Source organism: Lepidochelys kempii, chromosome 9 (genome assembly GCF_965140265.1).
Source record: "Lepidochelys kempii isolate rLepKem1 chromosome 9, rLepKem1.hap2, whole genome shotgun sequence".
Taxonomy (NCBI): domain Eukaryota; kingdom Metazoa; phylum Chordata; order Testudines; family Cheloniidae; genus Lepidochelys; species Lepidochelys kempii.
In genome coordinates this window covers 97,402,963-97,423,815 of record NC_133264.1, presented here as the reverse complement: position 1 = coordinate 97,423,815, position 20,853 = coordinate 97,402,963, and the positions used below count along the sequence as shown (strand labels likewise).

Genomic DNA, 20,853 nt, shown 5'->3' with positions numbered 1-20,853 from the left:
AGAGTTTCTTCACCAAACCCAAAGGTTTTGGCTCTTCCAGAAATCAAGTAAGACCCCAGGTCTTCCATAATATTGAAATCTGAGACAGCTGTATGGTGTTGGGTACCCTCAAAGATGGTCAGAGGTGTTATCAGTTTGGGGCAAGCTTCAGATATGAAAGCTGTCTTAAGTTTCAGCAAGTCTGATTTTTCCTGATTGCTAAGTAATGTCAAAAGGTTTGTCACAGCCTGTGGTGAATACTTCTCTTTTTCAAAAAAGTCCCAGTAGAGATCAGTGTGCTCTGCATGATATTTTACTGCCTGAAACCAGCTATTCCATCTTGTATGTACTGCTTCAGGGGGGACCTTTGTGGTGTGCACATCTTCAATCTAAGAAAAGCAACCCATCTTCACTTTCTGGCTGGCTTTTTGAACAAGGTAGGTTTCATCCAAGTAACAAAAGGTGCCACATTGCTAAAGAAGTGAAAATGCTGCCATGTTTCACCTATCAGATTGATTATATGACATAGACATGTCACGTGCATGGCTGTGTCTGACACATTTCAGTGCTTCTCTGTATGCTTTGATGCAGTATGCTGCATTGTCAGTTACGACTGACCAAACATCGAGGCTGAGCTAGTTCTATTCATTGATTCCAGTCAAATAGCACTGATCTTCAACTCCTGAATATAATGTGTATTCTATTGCCATAATTTTTCTACTTGTTTGTTACTGGAGGATTTCATTAAACAAACTTAAAATTCAGTAATGGAAAAAAAATCCAGCTTGAAAATCACTATCGTATCATTTCATGTTAAAAGGGTTTTTTTAATATTGTACAGGCATATTACAGGTGCACTTCAATACACAATTAAATGTCCTAAAGCATATTAAATATGAAATGTCTGATAAAATTATTAACAAGCACTTTATAGAATAGCTCTAAAATCTCAATGCGGTGCTTTTTTGTTTGTTTGTTTGTTTTTTGTTAAGGCTATTTTAAGGGGTTACAGCATCTTAAATGTTTTTCTTAAATTATCAGTACTTTAAATCTTATAACTGGTTCACGTTTTCTAAGTACAACAAACGTTTTCCTAAGGGCCAATGCATACGTTATAAGAAAGCATCTACTTATGGATCTCATTATAGTAAAAGAAAAAAACTTACCTTTAACGATATTTAGCACAGTGTAGTCTTGGATATCTGTTGTCTCGTCAATCACCATTGAAATCTTTCTCCCATGGATTTTGCCAGCACTGCCACCATGTGCTCCTGATAAATATGCAGCAGGTGAATCTGCTAAAGAGTTGCTTCATTTTCAGGCAATACTTCCCCCTCCCCTCCCCTGGCAGTGTTTTAAAAGGAAAGGTCGAAGCTTCTTCATTTTTTCCAATGGGATATCAGCCTCAGCACAGACCGCAACAAAATCTTCAACATCCCATCTGGAATCTGCAGATTTCATACTGTCTACAATGGTTCTCTGTAAGGAGTGAGAACCTCGATGATTCTTGTCACATATGGCATGATTCTTCAGATGGGTTTTTGATGTTAGATGATGGTCGTAGGAATCTTTTCGGGTCTAATCTGTCTATTGTATGATGACAGCACTTGCAGAACATACCGCCAGATTCATAGAAGTCATTAGAAGTCATAGAAGTCATTAGGGAACTGACTAGCTCTTAACTTTGGTGTCAGCTTGTTGTTTCTTAGTTTTTTGGATGAGCATTTTCCAGTTGTAAAATGTCTTTTAGACATGTTTAAATTGTGTACTGAACATGGAGGGGTGTGTGAACTGCACTAGTAGTAGCAGGCCGTGTTTCTAAACAATGGTCAGTTAATCTACAGTGGCGGAGAAGGATGAAAATGCATATATATGCATTCTCGTTTTGTGTGTGTACGTGTGTTTTTGACACTTCCCACACAGTACAAAATTAATGTATGTGGGTTTCAAATATGCTATTTCAAGATTCATTTTCTGCTGCTGAACGACTTTATTTTTTTTGTATAGCATGGTTTTTTTTTTTGTATAGTGCTGGTTTCCATGTTGTTTTGATTCCGTGATTCTGTCCAAATTCTCGTTAATGTGATTTCATAGGTTCCTTACAATCTCCTTACAGGTTTTGATGGACAGCCCTGGGTTTTTCTGGATCCTGCCACCCACTCGGCAGGGTGTAACTTCTGTTTCTTCCGATAGAAATTTATTTTGTGGTGTTTCCACCCCCCTTGCTCCTTCCTCACAAGGTCACCAGTGCAGCTTGGGAGGAAAATTCTAATCGCAGGGTAACCCCCACTTACTTGCCAGATAGTTGGAGACTTCCAAAAAATAATACAAACACATACAATATATTTAGCACAGTAATTATATTAACTAGGAAATAAATATAACATAACAGGGTAAAACACTATTCTTAGGGTCACCTGTGCCCATGCTGATAATACCATGAATTTCCCCAGTGACCTGAATATAGCAAATGCAAAATTAGTGTCCCGTTGGTACGTGTACTTTGTAGGGGCCTTTGATGACCAGTGACCACACTATCTTCTGTGCAGAAGTTAGCAATGTGTCTCACTGTGTTCACTACAACCCAAAAGACTCACAAATGGGATAAGGTGGTAAGTGCCTATGCAGATTTAATAGGCCTCAGGTAATAAAATCCCCAAACTCTTTTCCATTGGCTTGAGGACACAGTTGAGGGAGTAAGGGGGTCTCTCAAACAATCTCCCTGACTAGCTAACTAAAAGATCATAGAATCATAGAATATCAGGGTTGGAAGGGACCTCAGGAGGTCATCTAGTCCAACCCCCTGCTCAAAGCAGGACCAATCCCCAATTTTTGCCCCAGATCCCTAAATGACCCCCTGAAGGATTGAACTCACAACCCTGGGTTTACCAGGCCAATGCTCAAACCACTGAGCTATCCCTCCCCCAAAATAGAAGATGGTGCACTCACAACTCTGTGATGGATCCTCAGGTTCAGAGATGGCTCTGGACTCCTCAGTCACTGCAGAGGGCTGATGATCTCTGCTGGCAGACATCCTCTTCATGCAGGAATCAGGCTGCTTCTGGTGCCAGGGTTTCCCCTCACCGCACATGGATGCAGGGCTCACGGTGCAGATTACAAAACTATACTAAAATCAAAACTAGTCTCCCACCCCAGCGCTCAGATGCACTCACAGCAGGTGGCAGCCCTGAACTAGCAGCCAGAGGAGCAGTGATGCAATGTGGTGACTGATTTCACCTAGGGAGCTCAGCCTGGCTGGGGGCAGTTTTCCCAACAAAGCTCTACAAACTTGGAGTACGTTGGAGAGGGAAAGGCTCAAGCTGAGGGAACTTGCTTTCCGGTCCCCAGGGGCCAGTTCTCAGGGGGGACCCTGTATGCAGGTCTGGGACTCACCAGCTCCCCACATAGCCAGTCTTGCCCTTTCCCTGGCTAGCTCCAGACTGCTCCACAATGGCTTCTCCTGAGCTCCCAAGGAAAGGCATCTTACTTGCTATTGGCAAAAACAAGGAGGAGTCCTTGTGGCACCTTAGAGACTAACAAATTTATTTGGGCATAAACTTTTGTGGGCTAAAACCCACTTCATCAGATGCATGGAGTGGAAAATACAGAGGCAGGTATAAATACACAATGCATGAAAAGATGGGAGTTGCCTTACCAAGTGGGGGGTCATTGCTAACGACCCAATTCAAATAAGGTAGAAGTGGGCTATTCTCAACAGTTGACAAGAAGGGGTGAATACCAAGGGAGCAAAGATCACTTTTGTAGTACAGGAGAACCCTTGCAGCTCCCGGCCACCACCCACAGGAGTACCCCGCAGCTTCTGGCCAACTCGGGAGGCAGGAGCTCCCCGGAGCTGCATGCAATGGGTACCCTGCAGCTGCTGCAGGCGGCTTCTAGCCCCTGCAAAGTTGCCCTACTTCAGGCAGCGTGGGGACCCACAGATCCCCATTTTGACAGGTATACTTTTAGTAAAAGTCATGGACAGGTCAGGGCTTCTGTGAATTTTTCTTTTTTGCCTGTGACCTGTCCATAACTTTTACTAAAAATATCCATGACAAAATCTTAGCCTTATCAATGACATATACGTCTAATAAACAATGCTTATTGTTATACTCCACATTCACTTGCATGGCTTATTGTTATACTCCACATTCACATGCAACTGGCACTATTTTTTCTCTCGTATAAGTTTTCAGTAACATTGGTGTCTCCCTCAGTTTGGTATTTTTAAAAGCTTTCTCCTATTCCAAATGTGAGATAACAGACACTGCGGAGCCTGTGTCCAATTCTGTTTTAAGCATTTTCTGAGCCACCTGAGATGTCAACCAGATTGCTGACTTGTCATTTTTGCTCACACTATATCCAGGCTGGCCACTCCACTCTCACAGTCTCTGCAGACATATCTTCACTGCTACAATGATCAACACCCTCCACAACACACTTTTCAAGATCCATGGCTCCCACACTCCACACATGCCTATCACAACATGTGGTGTACCTCATTCAGTGCACTAAATGCCTCAATGGCAACTATGTCAGGATGAAATCAGACAATCACTATGCTCTCGAATGAACTCATGCAAGAAAATGATAAAAGACAAAAACAACACATCACGTGTGGGTGAACACTTTTTACAAAAACAACGAGGAGTCCTTGCGGCACCTTAGAGACTAACAAATTTATTTGGCAGTTAGTCTCTAAGGTGCCACAAGGACTCCTCGTTGTTTTTGCTGATACAGACTAACACGGCTACCCTTTTGAAACTTTTTACAAAGTGATCGCTATATCTGACCTACCACTCCTCATCTTCAAAGGAAACCAGAACAACACTTTCAAAAGACAAGCCTGGGAGCTTAAATTCATAACTTCATGGTTACATCTTGTATTTAGCTGTGACATGCTGATTAAATTTCCCAGACCTGGGGAAGAGCTCTGTGTAAGCTCGAAAGCATGTCTCTTTCATCAACAGAAGTTGGTCCAATAAAAGATATTACCTCACTTCACCCACCAGTGAACTAGCTGTCATTTAGGGCCTGATTCTCCAGTCTGAAAGCAGGCAAAAATGATAGTTTGAAGTCACTGGATGTTTTACTGGTCAGAAATATAAGTGTGGGCCCGTTAGTCCAAATTCTTGAAAACCCACAGAAACAAAAGGATGCCATATTAAAAACAATACCTCCTGAGATCCCCTGAGAGGGGTGTGAATAGGGATTCTACACTGTGAAACAATTCAGGCACTTTAACCTTTTAGCTTATTGGAAAGCCACGAGTTAAGGAATGGTTTCAGAGTAACAGCCGTGTTAGTCGAATGATGGTTTTGGTGCTGGAAAGGGGCAAATAAGGTACCCCATTAACCCAGCGTCACTCTTACCAAGGGCTCAGTGATGGAAGAGTCAGGGGCAGAATGGGATTAAGGCAATCTGGGGCCCTATGAACAGCACAGTATGGGGCGCTCTATGGCTTAGTTCTCATGCTGTGATCACACATCTTTGGTGTGGCAATGGCAGAAGGCCCTCCTCCCTGTTCAGAGAGGCAAAGGAAGGAGCATGGTGCCTATTCCTCCTCAGGAGTAGCAGCAAGAGTCTCTCAGTTTGGGAGAGAAGGGAGGTGTTGGTGGGATGCCCCATCCAGATGGGGGGTGTTTCCCCCTTTTGGAGCTAGTGTTCCCGGCTATCTGGAGACCCAGGCAGTTGTCACTGCAGCAATCATGCTCAGGTCAGGTTTTCAAGCTTTTCTTTGTGAGAACTAGAAACTTACTTTTGTTGATGAAAACTGAGATTCTGACATCATCACATGACTCCAGGAACTGGGCCCCAGAGCACAGACCAGTCGAGCCTATTCTTTACTCAGACCCGGCAAGGGGCTCTGACACCCAAGGCTGTGCTGTTGTACATAGTCCTGGACTGGGAAAAGTTGTTATGGCTCCTTCACTGAGGCCCTGATCCTGCAACTTGAGCTGCATGGGGAAACGCTCGCCAAAAAGCACTTCAGCAGGGCTCTGCATGGGTGTAGGGTAAGGGTCCACCTAGATGGAACAGATTTCAGGATCGGGGGGCTTAAAAGTCTTGGGAAGGGAGGCTTGTATATATCACAGCTATGATTTTTCCTGCCTCATTTTTGCCACATGACCAGTCCCAATTCAGAATGTGCCATTCCAAAGTGATCTGGATGTTTTAACCCACATTGAGACAGTGCACACGAGGCGGCGTGTGCGCGTGGACACAGACAGATACAGACAGACATGCACACAAGCATCCGCAAAATGTATCCAGGTTCGCCCAAAGTTATGTTAAACATTTGCTTGTTTCCCTGGAACTGATGAACTCAAGCACTGGACTACTAATCAATGTTTTTGATTTCTCTTTGAAAGGTTTTCTCAGCTCTAAATGTGAGAGAGAGAGCTCTTTTGGCCAACATGGATTATTTTCAATAATTAAGAAGGATAACAAGAAACTTACTAGCAGAGTTCTTTCCTTATAGCATAAATATTATTTGTTTTAAGGTTTTCCCCATTTAATGGTTCTCATTAGGAAATATAACACTGAGCACTCTTGGAAAAGTAAGAGAAACAGGCTTTTAACCTACTGGAAAATTCTAAAATATTTTAAGTATAAATTATTTACCTTAAAGTTCACTCTGTGAATTTTTCTTGTCACGGTAGCTAACTACTGATCAAGTTATCACAGCAATGTGCAGGACAATGTACCTATCCCTTTCAGCAGTTTGACAGATGAGCCTTCCTAACTGGAATATGAAAAGGAGTACTAGCAGGAGAGTGAATTTGTGTGTGGGGGGGTGGAGGGTGTGAAAACCTGGATTTGTGCTGGAAATGGCCCAACTTGATGATCACTTTAGATAAGCTATTACCAGCAGGACAGTGGGGTGGGAGGAGGTATTGTTTCATATTCTCTGTGTGTATATAAAGTCTGCTGCAGTTTCCACGGTATGCATCCGATGAAGTGAGCTGTCGCTCACGAAAGCTCATGCTCAAATAAATTGGTTAGTCTCTAAGGTGCCACAAGTACTCCTTTTCTTTTTGCGAATACAGACTAACACGGCTGTTACTCTGATAACTGGAATATGTTGTCTGTAACTTCACCATTGCGATACTGCTTCTGTATTTGGGATTTTGAATTTTTTTTTTTTTTTTTTTAGCTAATGGTCTGTTTTTATGGAAACCGGTCAGAGATTAGGAGCTGATTTCAAAAATCATCCTCCATAAAGTCTCTTGATCATATTTTATGGTGTCTGCAGTTTATAGAGGTAATCTTGTATCCCTCTGATACTTATAACATGTAGGAATATTCCCTCTGATGGTTAACTGCTCCTGCAGGGGAAGTTATAATGATGAATTTGTGACATAATTTCTATGGCAACATTCTATGATTTCATAAATGCGGGATGATGATTATAGTGCAAGTTCAAGCTGAAGCTGAATTATGATGGAAAAAAGTCCCTATTCAAATGCAAATGTTTCAGTAACAGTAGAGGGGATATCAGAAATTACTGGCAATTTATTATATTTGTGATTAAGTTTCTCATTCAGTTTTCTCCAGTATGAAAGTAACTCTTTACAAGAGGAGAAGCAAAGAAATGGCTGAAAAGAGAGCTTAAAACAAAACTACTATGAGGACATGGGGACGTGAGGACAGAACTGAGGGGACGCTGCCGTAGGGCCATCAGGATGCGAGGCCAGAGCTGAGGGGATGGTGCTATGAAGACATGGGGACGTGAGGACAGAACTGAGGGGATGGTGCCCTAGGGCCATGGGGATGCGAGGCCAGAGCTGAGGAGATGGTGCTGTGTGTGAGGACAGTTATGAGGGGATGGTGCTATGAAGACATGGGGACGTGAGGACAGAACTGAGGGGATGGTGCCCTAGGGCCATGGGGGTGCAAGGCCAGAGCTGAGGAGGTGGTGCTGTGTGTGAGGACAGTTATGAGGGGATGGTGCTATGAGGACATGGGGATGTGAGGACAGAACTGAGGGGATGGTGCCCTAGGGCCATGGGGGTGCGAGGCCAGAGCTGAGGAGGTGGTGCTGTGTGTGAGGACAGTTATGAGGGGATGGTGCTATGAGGACATGGGGACGTGAGGACAGAACTGAGGGGATGGTGCCCTAGGGCCATGGGGGTGCGAGGCCAGAGCTGAAGAGGTGGTGCTGTGTGTGAGGACAGTTATGAGGGGATGGTGCTATGAGGACATGGGGACATGAGGACAGAACTGAGGGGACGGTGCCCTAGGGCCATGGGGTTGTGAGCCCAGAAATGAGGAGATGGTGCTGTGTGTGAGGACAGTTATGAGGGGATGGTGCTATGAGGACATGGGGACGTGAGGACAGAACTGAGGGGATGGTGCCCTAGGGCCATGGGGGTGCGAGGCCAGAGCTGAGGAGGTGGTGCTGTGTGTGAGGACAGTTATGAGGGGATGGTGCTATGAGGACATGGGGACGTGAGGACAGAACTGAGGGGATGGTGCCCTAGGGCCATGGGGGTGCGAGGCCAGAGCTGAGGAGGTGGTGCTGTGTGTGAGGACAGTTATGAGGGGATGGTGCTATGAGGACATGGGGACGTGAGGACAGAACTGAGGGGATGGTGCCCTAGGGCCATGGGGTTGTGAGCCCAGAAATGAGGAGATGGTGCTGTAGGAGTCTGTGGGGATGTGAGGGCAGAGGTGAGAGAGGAAGGTGCACTGGGGATGCAAGGACCCTGTTGAGGCTATTCTTTGGGCTGGGGGGTGGAAGGGAAGCGAATGGGGACATGGACAGAGCCCACAGCCATTGCCTTTGGCATTCACCTCCCCTCCCCCCCCCCCCAGGTTAGAGGAAGGTATCAGGCAACCACCTGAGGAGGCGCTTAACGTCATAACGGGTGGGCGGGGCCATTGTTCCTTCTTCTCGCCTCAGGCACGGGGTCGCCCCCACGGATTACCCTGCCCGCATTCAAGATGGCGCCCGGGGCCTCATCATCTGGTGCCGTGGCAGGAGGCCGAGGCGCGCAGGCGCCGGGTAGCGCGATTGTGACGCCGCCCGGCCAGGCGCTGAGCTCGGCCCCTGCGCTGGAGCTGGGTGCAGCTTCGTCGGGTCCCGCCTCGGGCTTTCCTCCCTTCCCAGCAGGCGGGACGATGAGGCTGCTGGCTGCCGGGATCCTGCTGCTGGGCTGCTCGGCTCCCCTCTGCGCCGCCTTCTACCTGCCCGGCTTGGCCCCCGTCAGCTTCTGCGAGCCCGCCAAGGAGAGCGAGAGCTGCCAGGTGAGAGCGGCCCGCGGCTCCCTGGCTGGGCCGGGCTCCTGGGCTCGGCGCTGCTGGGGGCGGGCATCGCTTGTCAGGGGACGCTGGGGAGCCCTGCGGGGGGGGGGGCTCCTGGCTTGAGGCACCCTGCGGAGGGCTGGGGGGCAGGGGGGCTCTTGTAGGGCGGCCCCCGGCTGGGTGCGGAGTAGGGCCCATATGGGGGGGGTGGTTTGTAGGGGGCGCGTCGTTGGGTGCGGAGCAGGGTCCTGTGTGGATGGGATGGGAGGATTTGTAGGGGGCTTCTTGGTGACTGTAGACCACCAAGCCCTGTGCCTGGGGTATGTGTGGGTGGGAGGGGTGTAGGGGGGGCCCAGCTGGGTATGGAGTAGGGCCCATAAGGGAGGGGGGTGATGACCCTTTCTCAGTGGTCAAATGTAGGGATCCTTGGGGCAGCCCCTTCATGGGGCAGCAAGTGGCTGTGGTGGGAGGAGAGAGCCCCACCCCTTTCACACCCAGTTCTCTCTTTCCTGTGGTGGGGTTTTTAGGACGGGGATACATCCCATGGCTTTTAGCATCTCTGGTGCAGATAAGGTGTTGAACCTGCCTGTCAACCCTGGCCAGGTGCTGGGTGAGAGCAAGCTGGCTCTCAGAGGAACAGTGGATCTGTCATACAATGCAGCTTTTCTTTGAATAGCATACTGTACGTAGAAAACCATGAGGGCTAAATTAGCTGTTGTCATGCAGGAAAAAGATCTTGAAGTTAGTGTGGATAGTTCTCTGAAAACATCTAATCAATGTGCAGCAGTAGTCAAAAAGAGCTAACAATGTTAGCAATCATTAGGGAAGGGCTAGGTAATAAGACAGAAAATATTATAAGGACATTTTATAAATCCATGGTATGCCCACACTTTGAACATTGTATGCAGTTCTGGTCACCCCATCTCAAAAAAGATGTATTAAAATTGGAAAAGGTACAGAGAAGGGCAACAAAAAAGATTGACCATGTAACAACTTCCATATGAGGAGAGATTAGAAAGACTGGGACTGTTCAGCTTTGATGACTAAGGGGGAATATGATAGAAGTCTATAAAATCATGAATGGTGTAAATAACACTTCCTTATTCACTTTTGTTACCCCTTCATGGAACAGAAGAACCAGGGATCACCCACTGAAATTTATAGGCAGCAGGTTTAAAACAAAATAAAGGATGTACTTGTTTACATAACACACAGCCTGAGGAACTCATTGCCAGGTTATGTTGTGAATGCCAAAATTATAACTGGGTTCAGAATAAATTAGATAGGTTCATGGCTATTATCCAAGATGATCAGGGATGCACACCATGCTCTAAGCCTCAAACTGCCAGAAGCTGGGACTGGGCCGCAGGAGACGGATCACTTGATAATTGCACTGTTCTGTTCATTCCCTTTTAAGGCTCTGGCATTGGCCACTGTGGAAGACAGGATAGTGGGCTAGGTGGACCATTGATCTGAGTTTCTGGGAACACTTTAAAACCAGGTGTTATCCACACATTTGTGTGCATGATAACATTTTTTTTTAAAATGTTTCCAACCATTTGTTAGGTGACCAGAAATCCTCTTGCTTCAAACTTGTCACCTATGGAAACTTGGCGGAAGGGCAAGACTGCTTGTGCATTATGATGTTGTGTCTTACTGCCATTGAGCCCTTCAAACAACATGCTGGTTTCTGCTGTCATTAGAGACCGTATGGTGCTGAAAAATTGTCAGTTTCTTTTGTGATGTGGTGCCATAAAAATGTGAGAACTTCCTGCTCGGTTCTGCAAAGTGGGCATTCTACTAGAAAACCTGATACCTGTCTTGCAGTCAGTGGTGCGGCTGGGCTATGCTAGCAGCCTGGTAAGTGCTAATGTAGGTAGAGAGTTTTTAACCACTGTTTTTTAAAATCTGAGTTTTGTCTGCACTGGTGTTTACACAAGTGACTAGTGCTAGCTATTATTGTGCTACTACTGGAAAACTGCAAAGATTTTTAGTTTAGTCAAGGTCTTTAACGTGAGTCTTCCTAGCACTGCACAGCAAAGTGTAAAGGATAAAAAAAGAGTCTTTCTAAACTTGGAATGGGTTTAACTAGTTTAAGATACTTCTCACATGGGTAAAAGCCCTGTTGCCTTTTCTTGTATTACAGTGTATGTTGCTTACATTCTTTTTCATTCTTTTAGTCAAAAATTGAGCTCTTTGTGAATAGACTGGACTCAGTAGAATCAGTTCTACCTTATGAATATGATGCGTAAGTACATTATAGTACGATTCTAGAGTGTTTGAAAGTATGTTTTCTATCCTCGCCTTTATATTTGTATAAACTAAAGTAATGTGATTTGTAACTTGATTCAATATGTTGAAAGAACTGTCAGACACTTGCTAGCTGGAGGAGTAAGCCTACTACTCAGATAGGTATGAAAGATGACAATTGGTAGGGTTATCAGTTATAAGGGTTCACTAACTATGTCCTGCTAAGTAATTCTACCCCTATACTATTGGGAAAGAGGGGAAGTTGCTGGGTTTTCTTTTGGGGTTTTGTCCCTGGGTCCTGCTTTGGAATTCTGTGTAGACATCTATTAGATAGCTGATAAATTTGAAATTCACCCCACTGTCTGCTGTAAGACCAGAGCTTTCTGTCTCTTTTCTCCCAGTGCCTCCTGGATGCTGTGAAGAGGAAGGAGGTCTTCATTACTCTTACACCCACAGCCTCTGTTTTTAGTTTTTTGGGGGGATTTTTTGGTCCTTTTCTCTCAAGAATGTCACTGCCTGCCTTTGCTGATGCTGGTAGCTTTGCCAAGTAGAAATGAGAAATTTGTGTGATTCTTAAATTTTACTGCTGAACGCACTGGGGAATAACAAGTGGTATTCTTGTAAACTTTACTATGCTCTTCCTTGGAAAAGCAATGAATAGCAGCAGAGATACTGGAGGCTGGCTCAGTAAGACAACAGTACAGGTGTTGCATTAAATGCTGCAGAAATTGATGGCCTCGGCTCACGCACTGGTTAGGAAAAGCTTCTTATTCACTAGTTTCAAGTGTGATTTTAGAACATAGATGTACCCACAGAGATCATGAATAGTTATATTTCCCTACCGTTAGCTGTTTCAAGTAAAGGAGAACTTCTGGACAGGTGAATGGATCTTTTTTGCATACTGGGATAAAAGCCATCAGATTTGTCCCTCTACAGAATATACACACTTGCCATGTTAATTATTTTCCATCTGTAAGGAATCTTTTTTTTTTTAAAAAATCGTTCTTCATTTGGCATTATGTCATGGAAGGAACATGAATAGTGCTTTGTATGATTTTCTTACTTCTTTTAGCCTGAAACTTATCTTACTTCAATTGCAGTTTGAAAACGGAACTTTGACTACAATCTTACAGTATATATTTTAAACAATATTGCTTGAACTATGGAGTGCGTTGGTGACTGATTAAAAAAGTTACTTTGTGCAGTGAATTGTACCTAATCTGTCTGCATTTGGAGTCAGACTTTCAATGGTATATTAAGGATTGTTGGTTTAAAAAAAAAACACCTCCTGAAAACTCCTGTATCAAGGATATAGCTTAACAAATTGATTTATTTTGAAACTGTAAATTTCAGCCTAAAATGTATTAATATTAAAGACTCTAATTTTTTTCAGTTTTGACTTCTGTCAAGATGAGAGAGAAAAAAGACCTTCCGAAAATCTTGGACAAATCCTGTTTGGAGAAAGAATAGCATCATCACCATATAAGGTTATTCTAGCCATCCAAAGTTATTCTGGTTACACTTGATAATTACAGTCTTAAAAAAAATCTCTCCTTCAATAATAATCAGATAACAACTAAGGATTTTGTACTATCACTATAAATCGGTATCTTGGTCATTGTTAACTTAGTGCATGGGAATTGAGAATTCCATCCTAACCTGCTAACACATTTTTTCCAAGAGTATTTAACTGTATATTTTACAGAGATTATTCAAGTACACATGTGCAAAATTTTGGACAACCTATTATGGAGGTTAGTTTGGTCCTCAGTATAGTTACCCTTACACACACAATTTGGTAGAGCTATTGGTGTGATGTGGCAATATTAAAAATGGCCCACAAGCCATTCAGAATACTTGTGAGCAGTAACTTCCTCTCGCTTTTAGGGCTTATATCCTAGGATTTTTAATTGTGTTGTAACATGTGTTAACTAACACAACTATAAATTCTAACCACACTGTAAAACCAGATTAGAAATATAAATGTGTGAAAACACTTCCTTAATGGAAAAGTGCACTTCAGCAGGAAATGTCTACCGTGCTGCTGAAATTTGCCAGCATTGCCTCATGGTTTGTCGTCATGCTCTATAGCAGCTGAAATTAAACTATAGTATACAAAAGGGGCATTGTTGGCAACATGGGTAATTTCATGATGCACTGTGCTAAGTAAAGCTAATGTGATCTCTTTACTGGTGCAATACTTTATCAATTTGCAAGTGGATTATTTTTAAAAACCTTATGGTTAACATTTCAAATAGTTGTTTACTTGGAGTATTCTAATTGTTGTAGAGATTTATGTACTTTTAGGAATGTACAGATGAAATATTTTGCATAGGTTGTACATAAGCACTGGTTCTCAAACTGAGTTGAAACTACTGATATGAAACAAACTTTGGCTTCAAGAATTCTTTTTAGTGGGATAGGCTAGGATCTAGATTAAAAATAGACTTTGATTGAAAAATAATGGCTCTTTAAAAAGGTACTTTAAGAGCAAAATTTTAAAATTGCTCTGTGTGTGTGTGTGTTTTGGTAACAGTTTACGTTTAACAAAGCGGAAACCTGCAAGATAGCTTGTACAAAATCATATGACCCAGAAAAAAGTGATGACAAAAATAAACTGGCTTTTTTGAAGAAAGGAATGCAATTGAATTATCAGCATCACTGGTGAGTTCAGACATATCCTGTTTTGAACTGTGAACAGCAAAATGAAAATTAGCATAATGTAATGAGTTGTTCTGAGAGGTGACACTTTTTATCTTCTCTCCAGTAATTGTCCTGTAACATATTATTCTTTAAGACCTAACTAAAATCCTGTTTTTTATTTGCATATGAAATATAACTTAAAAATAACGGAATAATTAGATATTTCTTACTAAGGAGTTGCCTGATCAAAATTTCTTTGCCTAGGATTATTGATAATATGCCTGTAACATGGTGTTATCAAGTGGAAGATGAACACAAGTACTGTAATCCGGGATTTCCAATAGGATGTTTTATTACTACAGATGGCAGAGTTAAAGATGCTTGCGTTCTTGATGTAAGTGGTGAGAGCTTATTTCTTTAATATGGCCAGATATGGGTCTAGCTACAAAGCTGTAGTGTTTGGGTCATGTCCTCATAAGTCTTTGTCATGTTTTTTTGTTTTTAATAAATAACCGTGTGCTTACAGAGTGTAAAACAGGCTTGATATACAAAACACAAATATAGTTAAATAAGATCTACAGTATGTCCATTAAGAAAAGGAGTACTTGTGGCACCTTAGAGACTAACCAATTTATTTGAGCATAAGCTTTCGTGCATCCGATGAAGTGAGCTGTAGCTCACGAAAGCTCATGCTCAAATAAATTGGTTAGTCTCTAAGGTGCCACAAGTACTGCTTTTCTTTTTGCGAATACAGACTAACACAGCTGTTACTCTGAAACCTGTCAGTATGTCCATTGACAAAGGTAAGCACACCTATATGTAATCAGACATTCCTCATTTATATACATTATGTGGTTGTCTGCTGCAGCTTGTAGTAAACACTATAGTTAACGGTGCAAAATACCTTCAAACATGAATTCCTGGTATAGCATGGATTTAAACTTTCTGAAATTTTCGGACGAAACTTCATGTTTAGGCTCTGGCTGAGGGGAATTTTTAATCAAGTTTGGGCAAAATCTGTGCAGATTTTCAAATTCCGTAAGGGTGGAAAAACATTCTCTCTTCTGACAAAGTCAATGCCATATGCTCCTCTGCCACTTCCCTAACTCAGAAGCAGTAGTGCTTTGAAACCTGAGCCCAGATCCTGCTCCATGCAGGCAAATCCCTGCATTCATGCAGAACCCCACTGACTTTAATGGGGCTCGTGCTGCATGCAGCTTATTGCAAGATCTTAGTAGGAACGAAACCTTCCAGAAAACACCAAGAAACAGGTACTGATGTGTTTGTTGACAAATGTATAACACTCAAAAATGGCAGTTAAATATACGTAGTTTAGTCAGAATTGTGAAAAGACTTGTCAAACCCTGCTTTGATGGAGAAAATAATTGTTAGCAGCAAGTATGTTTAGTACTCCTGGTGGAATTCAACGCCAAAAAATTAAATTCTGCACACAATATTTTAAAATTCTGGGAATTTATTTAAACTACCATACAATGGATGGAGAATGGGAGTGGGAAGCATTGGAGAAAATCCCCAAACCCCCTTTGTCTAATAATAATAATGTAGCTAGGTTTGATCCTTTATTTCTAGTTATTAGTCAACAAATATATGTAGCCATATGCTCAGTATTAGATATAGGCAACTGAAGAGTAAGTGAGGGCTGGGGTATCAAACTCACAGTTTATATTGGCTACTGACTATCTCCAGAAAAGTCAGAAGTAAACAGTTCATGGAGCACATTTTGACTGGAAAAAGTTTGTCTGAAAATTTAGACCAGTTCTAATCATTGAAGCACCATAAGCATTTATAAGGCTACACTGTCATTTACAATGTCTCCTTTACACCACTCTGGCAGGGTAAAGGAGCTTTAAAACTTTTACACTTGTTTTATGCTTCTGGGGAGATTCACTAAGAATGGGAACAATTCACTAACAACAATGGAAACAACTTAGCAAGCAGGCTGCTACATTATTACTCCTGGGGGAATTCTGTCCCCAAAAAATAAAGTATGCAACAAAAAATTAAAAATTCTGGACACAATATTTTAAAATTCTGCATATTTTATTTGTCAAAATAACACCATATAATCACATCAAAATTATTTTTTGTAATTTATTTCAAAATACCTGTCAACAAGTATGTCTGTAACGATTCATAGAAAAGATTCAGAAAATGTTTTTTTGACAAATTCCTTACTAGGCATATTAATACAGAACTCTGAGTAATAATTCGTTTAAACTACAATACAGAGCTGTATTTCCCGCACCCATCAGAAGCAGTGCAAAGGATTGGGGGATTCAGGGGTAATGGAGGAGCTGAGGAAGAGGGAAGTAATTGCTCTGAAGGAGCCTGGGTTTGAACTTGGAGGGTTGTTGGGTATGGGTGGGAAAAGTACAGAACAGTGGGTTTTTTGTTTTGTTTGTTGTTTGTTTTTGTTTTTTTATGGGGCGGGGAGGGACTGTTAAGGAGCTTTCCCCATTCAGACCCTGGCTGACCCCTAGCCTCTCCCATTCAATCAGGAACATCTGCCCTGTCCCCATGTGTCCTGGACCCGCTGTCCACATGGGTCCCTACATCCCCATTTAGACATCCACTCCCACCATCTGGCCCTGCCCCTCCCTCCCATCCCCATGTGTCTGTTCCCCCACTCAGCCATTCCCCTGTCTGTATATGGCCCTGCATCCCCTCCCCGTGTGTCTGTGCCCGCACTCAGCCACTCACTTCCTGCTGTAGCTGGGCACCCCCTTCCCCTCTGCTCACATGGCCCTGCACCTCCCTCCTATCTGTGGCCCTGTGCCTCCATTCCCATTCAGCCCCTGCCCCCATATGTCCTCCCCCACTAGCCCTTATGAGCCCCTGTCTGACCCCCCAGCACCCCCACTCTGTCTGTCCCGTGTTATCATCCCCCTCCCCCCCCATAGCCCTTCTCTCCTGACTGGGCCTGCTGCTAGGAAGGATCTGCATGCTCTTTCTCTTCCCTAGCTGTCTGGGAGCTGCTGCTCTGTTCTGGCGCCACAGCGACCTCTGGGCTGCAAAATATGGAACTGCACCAACGTTCTAGCAGAATTTTTTTCTGCGCAAAAAAAATAAAAATATGCGTGACTCATTAATTATGCACATGCACAGTCATGCAGAATTCCCCCAGGAGTACATTATGCTCTGCATGAGGTGACAAAGCCTGCCTCACACCTACCTCCAGACATCCCGAAGCCCTGACCCTCCATGCTGGGCATGTCACAATAGCGACCTAGAAGGACTGTGTATGTGTGTGTGTCTCTCTCTCATTTGCTCGCATGTATGCATGCCCAGCCGTACCCCTCCCCCCCCGGTAGTGATTGACATGTCCCCCACACGCATGCACAGTCCCCCCCGCCCACGGGCTGATTTACATCTGTGCCGGCTGCTGGGGGCAGGGGGTGAGAGACTGCTCTTGCGGCTTCCCTTTACTTCCTCTCAAAGTCATTTTTCTGCAGGGAAGCAAAGCAGTCTGTGGATGACATGAATTCTGCGCCCGTGCAGTGGCGCGGTATTCCTCCAGGGGTAGTGTAGGGGAATATTGTAAACTTGATGTCACAGTAATGCTGTTATGATAACAGGGCTCATACGTGAATACATCAAGAGAACAATATTTTGTGGATTAAATATGTACAGTAATAGATCTAATAATTGGCTGGTAAATGCATATTGACTGAATCAAAGATAGCAAGTTGAAAACTCCAAAGCTTAAACTTCTCTGGGTTTTGATACACAAGTACCAGATGATTTTCCCAGAGAGATCAGTATGTAATACAAGCCTATTTATAAAGTGCACATGTTTGGATAAAGCACTAACTCTGCTGTACAGTGCTTCTGCAGCAGTGGATGTCATAGCCTGGTAATGTCTGTGTATAGATGAATGGATTAAATATATTTATATGGCATTGTGCCAGAGAAGTAACTGTCATATGGGCAAAGAAGAACACAGTAGTTATGCCTATAAGTTTAAATTGCAAAGGTGGTAGAATGCTATGCATCGTTCCAGTATATCTTAAAAATACACCAAAATACATATTCCATCCTACCTAAATTTAGAACCAATTATTGCGTGTGACCCCCCTTTTTTAAAAAAAAATTTAAAGAGGGATAATAGAATATGCCAACAGGGCTACTGCATATCTAATTTTTCAGTGCCTCCAAAGCCCTTAATTTAGAATACTTAAACTGCACAAAATGCCAAAGAAAACAAACCAGTGACTAAATACATAGTTACTGGAGAGTTGTAGCAAAATGTTCGAAAACTAGCACTATGCCAATAATACAAGGATTTTGATCATTGGGGAAGGAAAAGAATCCAGAGTCCCTGGACCTTAGAGGATCAGATATTTCAACACTAGAACTCCCCAATGTTACTTTTGTTGGAATCCTAGAAGAATACTGATCTGAGTGCTTTCAGAATAATGACAGATTAATCTGCAGCAAAGTATGAGAGGAAGAGGGCATTTTTACTGAAAAATTCAGGTAATCTTTCTGGATGCAAGGCACATTACTAAGAATAATTGAAATGCTGGGGAAGTGGGTTGGAGTGAGATGGAAGTGTTTTTGAAGGCATTTTGAAACTGAGGCTAACTGTTAGTTTCACTAACACTTTCTGGGACAAGCTATTAGCAAACAAACCTCTTTTGGGGGAAAAAATGGGGGCAGAAAGGAAATGGGAATGGGGGCAGAAAGGAAAGTTCAATCAGACTTAGTTATGTTAGGCTTTGTCTACATAGTAAACTTCATTGTTGTCATTTATTGCGATTGCTCCTGGAGCTGCAATGATGGAAGCTATAGAATAGAGGGGACTCAGTATGGGGTTTTAAAAAAAGTTGCTGCATTGTTATTACCAGTGGCTAATTATGGCTACAGAACTAGGTGTTTTGATATGCACTGCAGCTTCCATCATGGCTATTGCCAGTGGAAAGGCACCAATCGTGATTAATGATCAGAAAGTTTGCTAGTGTAAATTTAACATCACCTCTGGATCGGTCATCTGAGGAAATTGAATGATAGATCTAAAATATTTTAGTAATTTATTTAAACTACAATACAATGGATGGAGAATGGGAGTGGGGAGCATTGGAGGGAAATCACCAAACCCCCTTTGTCTAATAGTAATGTAGCTAGTATGGACCATTTACTTCTAGTTATTAGTCAACAAATATATGCAGCCATATGCTCAGTATTACATGATAGGCAACTGAAGAGCAAGCGAGGGCTGGGGACTCAAACTCACAATTTATACTGGCTACTGAGTATCTCCAGAAAGGTCAGTAGTAAACAGTTCATGGAACACATTATGATAGGAAATTTTTTCAGTCCAAAAATTTATACCAGTTCTAATCACTAAAGCATTTAGTCACTAAGCATTTATAAGGCCAAATTGTCCTTTACGATACGGCTCCCTTACATCACTCTAGCAGGGTAAAGGAGCCTTAAAATTTTTACAACTGTTTTATACTGCTGAGGGAATTCACTCAGAACAATGGGAACAATTAACTAAGCAGGCAGGCTACTACATTTTGCTCTGTCTGAGGGAACAGAGCCTGTCCCATGTCTGCCTCTTCAGAAACAGACCAAAGTCCTGCCCCTCCACGCCAAGCGTGCTGCAGTGGCGAACGAGAGGGGCAGAATGTGTCTGTCTCTCTCATATGTGCATGACTACCCAGGTCCCCCTGGCGGTGATTTATGTCTCTACTGGCTGCTCTGGGTGCCCAAACCAACCTGCCTGCCCTGCCAGGGAGGGGGTACATGACCACTTTTGCGGGTTCCCTTTTCTTTCCTGTCAGAAGTCATTTTTCTGCGGGGAAGCAAAAATCTGCAGGGGCCATGAATTCTGCAAAAGCATAGTGATGCAGAATTCCCCCAGGAGTAATAGACTATTCAGCTGAAGAACCACATGTTAGGTTAGAGATAGCACTCACATCTCTATGCTCTAGCCCAGTGGTCCCCAAACTTTTGGGGGTCACTGCCCCCTCCCTATCTGCATCCCACCGTGGCCAGGAGCAGGACTGTGGCTTGTGGTGGGAGGATGACTCAGACAGGAGTAAGGGGGCTGAGGCTAGGGTCACAGCTGGGGGTAGGTCTGGGGCAAGAAGTGGGCCTGGGGACGGAGCCATGGCCAGGGGCTGAGGCTGGGGGTGGGAATGGAGTTGCAGTGTCGCTGCAGTGGGGGCCGACAGCCGGGCCCACGGCCAGGTGTGGAGCTGCGCCAAGGCTGGAGTTGGGCCAGGGGTGGGGCTGGGAGCCAGGGACTGGAGCAGAGCTGGGGGCGGGGGAAGGGGCTGGGTGGTGTTCCCTCCCCATCCCCCATGGGCTGGCCTGGGCCCCACTGTACGCCCCCCCCCGGTTCCTCCATGCCCCCTAGGGGGCATACCCCACAGTTTGGGGGACCTCTGCTGTAGCCATTAGAGGGGGGACAAAGAGCTACAGTTAGTGTGGGTTACATGGAGATAATAGAGGGAGTAGACTTTTAAATCTGGACTGGAGTGTCTTATGATGACCTTGCAAGACTGATGTAGACTGTTTTAAACCTTGTGGAATGCAAAGTTTATTCTTTACCGTTATTTTCTTTGCTTTTTGTAGATTTGTTATCTTTCTAATGTCTATTTTGAGAATATACAAAATACTCCTCATTCCTCCACCCCTTCTGTGTCTGCCCCTCAGCCCCCAGTATTCTTTTATTTTGGAGTATTTGGATCTTTGACTACAGTATTA

General features: G+C 43.7%; 1 protein-coding gene across 1 annotated transcript in view; it reads left to right on the top strand.

Annotated features, from left to right (window-relative positions):
- The first annotated feature begins 8,893 nt into the window (after positions 1-8,893).
- The window catches only part of LOC140916738 (transmembrane 9 superfamily member 2-like), a 40,997-nt gene continuing 29,037 nt past the window's right edge, over positions 8,894-20,853 (top strand). Inside the window, exons 1-5 of the mRNA XM_073358440.1 lie at positions 8,894-9,228; positions 11,406-11,473; positions 12,869-12,962; positions 14,012-14,139; positions 14,383-14,512. Coding sequence (XP_073214541.1) covers positions 8,926-9,228; positions 11,406-11,473; positions 12,869-12,962; positions 14,012-14,139; positions 14,383-14,512 — 723 coding nt within the window. The 5' untranslated portion in view covers positions 8,894-8,925. The remainder of the gene's footprint in view (positions 9,229-11,405; positions 11,474-12,868; positions 12,963-14,011; positions 14,140-14,382; positions 14,513-20,853) is intronic.